Source organism: Papio anubis, chromosome 12, assembly GCF_008728515.1.
Source record: "Papio anubis isolate 15944 chromosome 12, Panubis1.0, whole genome shotgun sequence".
NCBI classification, from domain to species: domain Eukaryota; kingdom Metazoa; phylum Chordata; class Mammalia; order Primates; family Cercopithecidae; genus Papio; species Papio anubis.
In genome coordinates this window covers 24,158,604-24,170,939 of record NC_044987.1, presented here as the reverse complement: position 1 = coordinate 24,170,939, position 12,336 = coordinate 24,158,604, and the positions used below count along the sequence as shown (strand labels likewise).

The 12,336-nt window shown below is 38.9% G+C and overlaps 1 protein-coding gene across 3 annotated transcripts in view; it reads right to left on the bottom strand.

Annotated features, from left to right (window-relative positions):
* RDX (radixin) overlaps positions 1 to 12,336 on the bottom strand; it is a 114,718-nt gene that overhangs the window by 81,955 nt on the left and 20,427 nt on the right. For 2 of the 3 annotated variants that reach the window (XM_003910660.5, XM_003910659.3), the window contains exons 3-4: positions 7,706 to 7,789; positions 300 to 395 (exon numbers count right to left, since the gene is read on the bottom strand). In XM_003910660.5, the coding sequence (XP_003910709.1) occupies positions 300 to 395; positions 7,706 to 7,789 (180 nt within the window). The remainder of the gene's footprint in view (positions 1 to 299; positions 396 to 7,705; positions 7,790 to 12,336) is intronic. The other variant, XM_009187224.3, reaches the window with a different exon arrangement.

Sequence of the window (12,336 nt, the reverse complement as noted above, 5' to 3'; positions counted from 1 at the left end):
CAGGTATTTACATCAAAACTGAAGTACTTAGTACGCCATTTGTAATACCTGCTTTAATATTTGTCATAGGCTAAGTTTTCAAATAGGAAAAGCAAGCATGTCTTTTTTCTTTTTTTTTTTTTTTGAGATGGTAAGCTGATGGTGCCTGACTGAATTAAAAAAGGATGGTAGCTCACAATGATTAACAGATAACTACAAAAGGAAGCTTAGAATCAGTCGGACTTAGCTTTTCCAGCACAAATTCATGATAACTTCAACTTAACGTAATTATTAGTTTAATGTTATTGTACATATTTTACCTTTTTATTTAGTTTAAGCCATGTAGAATAACCTTTGCTGTCTACATACTGCAGCCCAAAAAACCAGACCTCACGCAAACCAACTGTTTTCACCACCTAAAACACAACAACAAAAAACAATTTCAGTCCAAGATACATATTGTGTCTAAATACTACACTTCCAAAGGAGAACAAAACTACATAAGTATACGTACATTCCTTTGCCATAGAAAAGGCTTTTCCTAAATTTAAGATATTAAAGGAACGTTTTTGAAAACTCAAATTCAAATTTTCTATACTCTTTTTTATTTTTTTTTAGTTTTTTGGTTTTTTTTGCTCGTCACCCAGGCTGGTGTGCAATGGCACGATCTCGGCTCACTGCAATTTCCGTCTCCAATCAAGTGATTCTCCCGCCTCAGCCTCTGAAGTAGCTGTGATTACAGGCATGCACCACCACACCCAAGTAATTTTTTGTATTTTTAGTAGAGATGGGGTTTCACCATGTTGGCCAGGCTGGTCTCGAACTCCTGACCTCAGGTGATCTGCCTGCCTCGGTCTCCCAAAGTCTTGCGATTACAGGCATGAGCCACTGCACCTAGCCTCTATCCTCGATTTTGTAGTGTCACTTCAATCCTCTTACTTGATCCACTTCTTCACACCTCCTTTTCCTTATCTATCATGACCTCAAAAATAACAAGAGTCTCAAATATATATATATATAGTTTTCATAATCCTACGTTCCAATTTCCATTTACCCCCACAAGTACCCTATTGGTATATTTAGGGCAAATAGTATCATTTTGGTGATAAGAAAAGTTTCTGATATATTCCATGCTCTACCTTCACTGAGCAAGAAACCATTCTTAGAACATACCATCAATTCCACCATTCTACATTTTTACTCATGTTTTTTCCTCTGCCTAGAATGGGTCTTCTGTATTTTTACGAACTATTGAATAATTTATTTTTTTTAAGAAAAATGTATTTATTTGTTTTTTATTATACTTTTAAGTTCTAGGGTACATGTGCACAACGTGCAGGTTTGTTACATATTTATTCTTTAAGGACCAGCTCAACTAACATGCCTTCTGTGAATAAAGCTCTCCTACCATCTAGATAAAATTAATCACTTGTTCCCTGATATTCCCACAGGACTTTATCTATCCCGCTATTAGAACATTTACTCTATCATAATTGTGTTTTTAGCAGTGTGTCTATTTACCCTCCTTGACTGCATAATACTTATGGACAGAGATTATTGATTTGTGTGTCTTAAAATCCACAGCATCTCACAGAATGATTAGCCTGTGGTATGCACTTGAAAGTAAGAGTAAATAGGCCGGGCTTGGTGGCTCACGCCTGTAATCCCAGCACTTTGGGAGGCTGAGGCAGGCAGATTACGAGGTCAGGAGACACCATCCTGGCTAACACTGTGAAACTCCATCTCTACTAAAAAAAAAAAAACAAAAAAAACTTAGCCGGGCATGGTGGTGCGCACCTGTAGTCCCAGCTACTCGGGAGGCTGAGGCAGGAGAATGGTGTGAACCCAGAAGGCGGAGCTTGCAGTGAGCCAAATGCCACTGCACTCCAGCCTAGGTGACAAAGCGAGACTTCATCTCAAAAAAAAAAAAAGGCAAGTAAGAGTAAATAAAGTGGTGAAGTTAGGATACACATCCAGCTTGCCCACACCTAACAAAAGCATATGTTTTCTAAAAAATATATATATTTAAAATAAAATGAGGAAAATGATCCAGGGAGGTAAAAGTTCATTAACATTTTAAAAGCTTTACAGAAAGATTCAATATCAGTTCTTAAATAATAAACATTCTTGGTTTTTTGTGGGATTTTTTGCTTATTTTTTTTTTTAAAGACAGGGTCTCACTCTGTACTCCCAATGGAGTACAGTGGTGTGATTCACGGCTCACTGGAGCCTTGACCTCCTGGGCTGAAGCAATCCTCCTGCCTCAGCTTCCTGAATGGCAGGGACTACAGGTGCATTCCACCACACCTAATTTTGTTTTGTTTTGTTTTTTTGTTTTTCTGTAGAGGCAAGGGTCTTGCAATGCTGCCAAGGCCGATCTTAAACTCCAGGCCTCAAGTGATCCTCCCACTTCAGCCTCTCAAAATGCTGGGATTATAGATGCAAGCCACTGCACTTGGCCCTTGGTTTGTTTTTTGTTTGTTTTGAGACAGGGCCTCACTCTGTCACCCAGGCTGGAGTGCAGTCATGCAATCGCAGTTCACTGCAACCTCCATCCCCAACCCGGGCTCAAGCGATCCTCCCACCTCAGCCTCCCGAGTAGCTGGGACCACAGGCATGCACTACCAAACCCAGCTAATTTTTTATATTTTTAGTAGAGACAGGGTCTCACCATGTTGCCCAGGCTGGTCTCGACCTCCTGAGCTCAAGTGATCTGCCCGCCTCGGCCTCCCAAAGTGTTGGGATTATATGCATAGCCTGTTTTTAAAAAATAATTTTAAAACATTTGGCGGGGCACAGTGGCTTGCGCCTATAATACCAGCACTTTGGGAGGCCAAGGCAGCTAGATCACTTGAGGCCAAGAGTTCAAGACCAGCCTGGCCAAGATGGTAAAACCCCATCTCTACTAAACATATAAAAATTAGCCGGGTGTGCTAGTGCACACCCATAATCCCAGTTACTCAGGAGGCTGAGACAGGAGAATCGCTTGAGCCCAGGAGGCGGAGGCTGCAGTAAGCCAAGTTCACGCCACTGACTCTAGCCTGGGTGCCAGAGCGAGACTCCGTCTCAAAAACAAAAAGCAAAAAACAAACAAACAAAAAAATCACACACACATGCAAACACACAAAATAATCTTACAACATTCCAGGCTTTTGGTTTCAAGACAGCAAACTGAACCCTTCCATTTACTTTCCCACTCTTGAAAATTTTCACTGAAATGACAGAAAAAAAACAAACAAACAAACAAAAAAAAAACACTGGCTGGGCACAGTGGCTCACATCTGTGATCCCAACACTTTAGGAGGCCAAGGCAGGAGGAGATCAGGAGTTTCAGAAGAGCCTGGGCAACGTAGGGAGATCTTGTCTCTTTAAAAAAAAAAAAAAAAATTAGCTGAGTAGTCATGCAAATCTGTAGTTCTAGCTAATCAGGAGGCTGAGGTGGTAGGATCACTTGAGTCCAGGAGGTCAACGCTGCAGTGAGCTGTGATTATGCCACTGCACTCCAGCCTCAGTGACAGAGCAAGACCCTGTCTTAAACAAAAAAAAATAAAAATAAAAATAAGAAAAAAGCATTTAGAAAATGTTATCATCAAAAAAGCAAAAAGTGAGAAATTTCTAGAAGATGTGGAACATAAAGTCTCATATTGATAATGCACAAGCTGATCAATGTCAAACAATGAAAAATTCAATGTGGACAAAAGGAGATTCCAAATAATCTAACTTTGGTAAAAGATAGGTTGCCCCAGCAGTGCTATAGAAAACATTCAAGCTTGGAGTGGCAGGAGTAGGAATGTACAGGTCAAAAGCAGCAGAGAGAAGTATAACAAAGCAGTTGGGCTCAGCTTCTGCCTCCACACTCTGTGAGATTCACAATGGTGGCTAAGTAAAAGGGAGATGCACCACAGTGGGCACAAGGGATAATAGCTTTACTAACTTTAGACTATTACACAAATACAAGGAACAAGAGAGCTCAGCTGTGAAATTCCCTGAAACGCCCTATCTCCCCAATGGTTCTTCCCTACTTCTTCAGAAGGTGCTCCTAGAATGTTTTTTTTTAATTAATATACTTTAGTGAGGCTATCCTTTGAGCTCCCATAAACTTTTGATCACATACTTTTAGAACTGAAACTGCTTGGGCACACAACTATAACATATGTATATTTACTTACAAGTTAGTCTATCATTCTAATACACTATAAAGCATACATTTTTTTTAAATTAAAAAAATGCATATATAATATATAGAGAGAGTTTGTTTTTTGCCCAAACTGAAGTGCAGACTGAAACCTCCACCTCCGGGTTTCAGCAATTCTCCCACCTCAGCCTCCTGAGTAGCTGGGACTACAAGCACGCACCACCACGCCCAGCTAATGTTTGTATTTTTAGTAGAGACAGAGTTTTGCAGTGTTGGACAGACTGGTCTTGAACTCCTAACCTCAAGTAATCCTCCCACCTTGGCCTCCCAAAGTGCTGGGATTACACGCGTGAGCCACCACGTCCAGCTTAAAGACATGGGTATGAACACTCTGTACACTTTAATCTCACAAGAAGCAGCTAAAGGAGGAGGCCAGTCATGAAGAGTCAGCAAGAAGCAAAACAAAGGACTTCAAGCACTGAGTCCCCAAATACAGAGCAGCTGGCCTCGATCTAACATCATAATCAGACGTGGGGCTTTACTACACATGGACTCATGTAGCTCTGTGCTCTCATTTTAGAGGACCCAGTTTACTACCGGCTTGACCTGAACCTGCCAGCTCATTCCACACACACTACGTACAAAAGTAAAGTCTGCATTTTTAGATCCTTGCATTTGAGTTCAAGGAAAGCTCATCATTGCATTTGAGTTCAAGGAAAGCAGTCAGGAAATAGAATAGGGACTAAAGAACTGCTGAGAAGAGTCCATAACAGATAACAATACTCAATAATCTAGACCAGGCTGGGCAGTGGCTCATGCTTGTAATCCCAGCACTTTGGGAGGCCGAGGCAGGCAGATCACTTGAGCCCAGGAGTTCAAGACCAGCCTGGGAAACATGACGAAACCCCATCTCTACCAAAAATACAAAAAAAAAAAAAATTAGCCAGGCATGGTGGAGCGCACCTGTAGTCCCAGCTACTCAAGAGGCTGAGGTGGGAGGATCGCTTGAGTCTAGGAGGCAGAGGTTGCAGTGAGCCGAGATCACACCACTGCATTCCAGCCTGGGGTGACAGGAGTGAGATCCTATCTAAAAAAAAAAAAATTTTTTAAATAAAGAAATAAATAACAATCTAGACTATTTACAATATGAATTGTGTGTGTGTGTGTGTGTGTGTGTGTGCAGTGAGGGTTGCTTAACGATGGGGATACATTCTAAGAAATGCATTGTCAGACAATTGCATCATCGTATGAACATCATAGAGTATACTTGAACAAACCTAAATGGTATAGCCTACTACGCACCTACACTATATGGTACAGCCTGTTGCTCCTAGGCTACAAACCTGCACAGCATGTTACTATATTGAATACTGTAGGCAACTCTAACACAACTGTTAAGTATTTGTGTATTTAAACATATCTAAACATAGAAAAGGTACAGTAAAAATATAGTATTACGCTTTCATGGGACCACTGTTGCCTAAGTGGCCCATCATTGAAATGTCATTATGTGGCACATGACACTGTATTTATCTATATAAACAGAAAGAGATATACATAAAACCATCAAATACTGTTCTAGGCACTTTACACAGATTTTCATTTAACTCTCACAACCTCTGAAGAAATAATGTTACCATCATCATCCTAATTATACAAATGAGAAAAATAAGGCAAAGAGATTAATTTGTCCAAAGTCAAACAGCTACAACTGGAACTAATGCAGGCAGCGTGGCTCCAGTGCCCACACTTCTAAACCACCACACATTACTGCCCTATAATAAATGAGGTTTATTTTTCCTGTATCCAAGTGAAAGTAATTCTACTTAATAAAAAACAAGTTTTATTTCTTAGTATCCAATACCAAAAAGGATAACTTGCTGATTAGTTTTTGGCTGCCACAAACATTTCACTTACTATAAATAACACTTCAATTTGCTAGGAAGTACAATAAATGCTAACTCTACTCACATTTTTTTCAAATAAGATAGACAATATATTCATAAATAGGAGGCACAGAAGAATCAACAGAAGTGAGTATTATACCAGAACAAAAGTGGTTTGGAAAAAAGAAAAAAGTGGAGATTGGTTCACAAGGTATGGTGAACTTAGCTCTTTATGATTTTGCTTTAAAAATTTGCACATCCACACAAAAAGCCTTTCATCATCCAAAAAGACCTTATCAGAACTTTTAAATTTATGAATTACCAAATCAGGAGACTAAGTATAGTATTTGTCAGAAGAAACAACTTTCCAGAATTTAAAATTTTTATTTCATCAGATTTGAATCTGTATTTGACAGAATGACAACTAACAAAACCAAGGTATCTAGTGGTACTTATTGCTGAAATGCTAGAAACTCTTTCATTCTTTAAGATCAAGTTATTCTGACTACAGGCTATTACTCTCTTGCTCCTAAAAAAAAGTGTATGTAAAGTTTATGTAAAAGTTATCCTCCTCTAAGTTTCAAGCTACGCATGATATATACCACCTTCCTCTCTCTTTGCAATAGTTTCCTCATGTTCTTACTTAATCCCTGGGGCCAATCTCTTACCTCGTTTTCTCAGTAAAACTTGCTTACATTGCAATACAACATTACCTGGGAAGCTTATTTTTTAAAATACTGATGATTTAGAGTAGGCCCAGTCAATTAAATCAGCATCTCTGGAAGGGGTTTCCAAGCACTGTCTCCTCACCCTTTTTTTTTAAGCTCCACAGGTGACTCTAATGCGCACTCAAGACTGAGAAGATAAGATAAGATGAGTAGTCCCAGTTCCTTAATATACCGGATACCTGACCTCCATATCCCAACCTTTGTCTCATACATTATGAACCTATGACACCAAATTGTCGTTAGTGATCTCCATATAGCCTACACAGGTTGAGCATCCCTAATCCAAAAATCCAAAATCCAAAATGCTGCAAAATCTGAAACCTCTTCAGTACCAACATGACTCTGCAAGTGGAAAGTTCCACACCTGACCTAACATGATGGGTCGCAGTCAAAACTCAGTATACATTTTATTTCATGTGTAAAATTATTTAAAGTATTTTATAAAATTACCTTCAGCCTATGTATATAAGCTGTACACAAAACATAAATGAATTTTGTGTTTAGACTTGGGTCCTGTCCCCAAGATATCTCATTACACATACGCAAACATTCCAAAATCTAAAAAAATCCTAAATCTTAGTCCCAAGCATTTTGGATAAGGGGTGCTTTCAACCTGTAATTCCCTATGCCTTTCGCTCCTGCTGTTCCTTCTGCCCAGGATTCCTACTCATTTCACTCAACAACTTTGTGGATTATCCTTGAATCCCTTTTAGTCGCCATCACAATGATTCTCACAGAGGTTAAATAAATGCCTGCTGAAAATTATTTTCAAGAAGTCCTCTCCCACAAATGTAGAAATGTGAAAGAATAAAGAATATCCCTACTGCTGTAGTAGGGATATCTGAATAGCTACTACGAAAAATTCGAAGTGGTACATTGTTGGATTATCAGCAAAAGTACAGAAAAATAGAGAAAATATGCAACAACATTCACACTATGGTGTCAAAAGTCACATATTTCAAGCAGTTAAATGATACCTGGTCAAAAAGTTGTTTGCCAGTTGTATTGGGCTGAATGGCAAATTCCAGCTCAGCATCCATTGTAGTTACTCTTACGTTGATCTGCAATAAAAATAAAATGAATGATAAGTAGAAAAGAGAAGTTATTAGGCATGAGAAAACTTTTATGATTTTATTAAAGTGATAAAGTTTTATTGTAATAAGAAAATCTATTTGAAAAACAAAGAGCTTATAAAGTCCTCATTTAGGAATATCTATTGAATACTTAACATATACTGGACACTAAGCTATGGGCTTTCCATACTCTCATTTAGCCCTTGCTATAATACTAGGAGATATTACTTTTATTTCTATAGAAATGCAGAGAGTTTCCATTATTCACCTAAGGACACATGCTTATTAAAAGGCAGAGCAAGAGCCAGACATGGTAGCTCACACCTTTAGTCCCAGCACTCTGGAAGGCCAAGGTGGGAGGATCTCTTGAGGCCACGAGTTTGAGACCAGCCTGGGCAACACAGCAAGACTATGTCTCTACGAAAAATTTAAAAATTAGTTGGATGTGGTGGCATGTGCCTGTTATTTCCAGGAGGCTGAGTTGGGAGGATCACTTGAGCCTAGGAGTTTGAGGGCTGCCGTGAGCTATGATTGTACTACTGAACGTCTGCCTGCACAACAGAGCAAGACCCTGCCTCCAAAAACAAAAAGGCAAAGCAGGTATTGAAATTGAGGTCTAACTCCAAATTCTTTGAATGTGATTAACTATGCCATATTTCTTTCAACATAAAAATCAGATTTCATTTTATTCATACTGTAAATACATTCTTCACTTTAGGAAAGCATTTATCTACAGTGCTTTATTTGCTAGACTCTATTTTTTTGTTGTTTTTAGAGACAGGATCTCACTACGTTGTGCTCAGGCTGGAGTGCAGTGGCCATTCATGCGTGCAATCATGGCACACTGCAACCTTGATCTCCTGGACGCCAAGTCTATACTCCCACCTCAATCTACCAAGTAGCTAGGAGCACAGGCGTGTGCCACCATGCCTAGCTCCAAACTCTATTTTAAATAATAATTTTATCGTGTAAATACCTTTCTAATATCTCAAAAACTTAACATATCTTACCAAAATAATTTTTACCACAGAATAGCATCTTCACCTAGAATTCTTCACGTGATCCAAATACATCTTTTTCGCTTTTTAAATTATTTTATCTTTTATTATTTCTCCTTTAATTTTCCCATACTTCCTTTGTTGTTTCTGTATCTATTTTCTAACAATCTTTACTTTTCCCTTAACCAGTATAAACCTGCAGCGATTTCTACTAACATTGTTTCTGTAACAACTGTATTTAAAATTTTATATTAATGTGTATTACTGCATTTGTTTTTATGTATCTTTTTCCATCAGCCTGTAGGTTTACTGAGGACACAGCTTGTGCCATTTTATCTTTCTAACTTTAACTCACACTATAAAAACTCTAAATCAGAGTTATTTCCCCATATGTCTAACAATCACAACCTCAGCACGTTTTAGCTTTCACCTGGAATAACTTCTGTAATCAAATCTTACAGATTCATCCCTCTTTAAAATCTTATTTTTCTTTTTCTAAAACTGTATCTTATTAAGAAATGATATATACAAAACATGTATCATATGTAAACAATGAAGAAGAATAAAATGAAACCCATAAATCTACCATCCAACTGAATAACAAGAAATGGTAAATAATGTTGCATATATCACTGTATTTCTTCTTTGTAAATACCAACAGGTAACCACTAACCTAAATTTTGTGTTATTCTCTTTGCTTTTTTAAAAAAATGCTTCTAACATAAATATATGTATCTATATGTAAAATAGCTTCATTTTTCTTGATTTTTAGCTGTATTATAACTGCACAATATTTGTTGATCAAGTTTTCTTTCTTGATGTGGGCAATGCTTACACAGGTATATTCACTTCATGAAAATTCATCAACTACACACTTTCTTTCCCTGTTGCCTAGGTTGGAGCTCAGTGGCACAACCCTAGCGCACTGCAGCCTCAACCTCCCGGGCTCGAGCGATCCTACCGCCTCAGCCTCCTGGGTGGCTGGGACCCCCATACCATTTGGTATGTGTATTCCACTTCAATAAATTCTTTAAAATTGCAGTATATTAGTTTAATTTTTCACAATATGTTTCTAAGATTCCCTGATGCTTTTGTCATTAGAATTTTCACTGCTATGCAACAGTCTGAATGTGGCCAAACAAAAATTTACTCACCCATTTTACTGTCAATGAACACTGTCTCCAATTTTTTGGCTATTAAGAACAATACTGCTATGAACATTCTTGTACATGTCTCCGAGTGTCAGAATTTCTCCAGAATATAGTCAGAATTCTTGAGTAGTAAAGTGTGCACACCTACTTTTACCACATAATGCTGAACTGTACAATGTAACTGCGTCAACATATACTCCCGTAAGCATTGTATAAGAATTCTTGCTGTTCTCTATTTCCAGGAACAGTGGGCATTATCAGATTTATTAATATCTCACAATTCAGTTAGCAGAAAACGGTATCTCAATATGGTCTTAAAGTGGGATCCTTGATTGCATTTCTGTATATGGCGCGTGCATACAGAATTTTAAGATGGCCCCTGGTGTCATGCTCATGATTATGGTGCATTACATGATTAAAAGGATTTTGCAGAAGTACTTAAGATTACTAATCAGCTGACTTTAGAACACGAAGATTATCTAGGAGGACCTAAGCTAATCAATTTATCTGGCTGGTTGCAGAATAAGTTACACCTTGATTTCAGCCTTATAAGACTCTGAAGCAGGGCCGGGCGCGGTGGCTCAAGCCTGTAATCCCAGCACTTTGGGAGCCGAGACGGGCGGATCACGAGGTCAGGAGATCGAGACCATCCTGGCTAACACGGTGAGACCCCCGTCTCTACTAAAAAATACAAAAAACTAGCCGGGTGAGGTGGTGGGCACCTGTAGTCCCAGCTACTTGGGAGGCTGAGGCAGGAGAATGGCGTGAACCCGGGAGGCGGAGCTTGCAGTGAGCTGAGATCCGGCCACTGCACTCCAGCCTGGGCGACACAGTAAGACTCCATCTCAAAAAAAAAAAAAAAAAAAAGACTCTGAAGCAGGGAACTCAGTCACATCACCCCAGATTCCTAACCTATAGAACTATGGGATAACACATGGGTGCTGTTTTATAACACTAAATTTGTAGTAATTTGTCACAGACCAATGGAAAACTAATACAATATGTTTAACTGACCACTCATTCTCATCTTTGAATGTTCACACATATGGCTTATTCACCTATTGGGCTGTTTTTTCTTACTTTTACTTAGGAAGTCTTTATATATTCTTGATACTGATCCTTTGTCAGTTATTTCTTACAAAAGAACCTCCCATATTGTGGTTTGTCATTTTACTGTCTTCATAGCGTTCCTTTATGATAAACTGACATACTTAATTTCAATGTTGAACTTATAAATATTTTACACACAGATATCAATTTTTTACCATCTTTTTTTTTTCCCCCAAGACAGCATCTCACTCTGACGCCCAGGCTAGTGTGCAGTGACGCGATCTCAGCTCACTGCAACCTCCACCTTCCAGGTTCAAGCAATTCTCCTGCCTCAGCCTCCCAAGTAGCTGGGATTACAGGTACGCACCACCATGCCCGACTATTTTTTGTATTTTTAGTACAAATGGGGTTTCACCATGTTGGCCAGGCTGGTCTCGAACTCCTGACCTCAAGTGATCCACCTGCCTCAGCCTCCCAAAGTGTTGAGATTACAGGCATCAGTCACTGTGCCTGGCCAATTTTTTCTGTCGTCCTTAAGAAATCCTTCCATACAGGCCGGGCGTGGTGCCTCACACCTGTAATCCCAGCATTTTAGGAGGCCGAGGCAGGCAGATTATGAGGTCAGGAGATCGAGACCATCCTGGCTAACACAGTGAAACTCAGTCTCTACTAAAGAATACAAAAAATTAGCTGGGCGTAGTGGCGAGTGCCTATAGTCCCAGCTACTCGGGAGGCTAAGGCAGGAGAACTGCGTGAACCCAGGAGGCAGAGGTTGCAGTGAGCCGAGACTGCACTACGGCACTCCAGCCTGGGCAACAGAGCAAGACTCCGTCTCAAAAAAAAAAACTAAAAAATAAAAAAATAAAAAAATAAAAAAGAAATCCTTCCATACTCTGGAGTCATAAGGATATTCATATATTTCCTATTTTGATTTTCATAATTTTCAATGATTTTTGCTTATGATGTTAGAGGTCCAATTTCATTTTTCAATCTCCATATGAATGAAAATATGGGTTTTTTAAAAAATCCCAACATCATTTATTAATTAGTTTATTTATTCTCCAAAGTCTGTGCTGTCACAAATCAAGTATCTGCATAAGTGTGGATCTAATTTTGTTCCACTGGTAAATTAAACTACTCTTAATATCATATTGTCTTAATTAGTATTTCTTTAAATAAGTCTTGATACCTGGTAGGGCAAGTCTCCATTATTCTTCAGAACTATTTTGACTAGTCTTGGATCATTATCTTTGCTCTTGGCTCCATATAAAACTGTGAACTTGGGCTGGGCACAGTGGCTCATGCCTGTAATCCCAGCACTTTGGGAGGCTGAGAC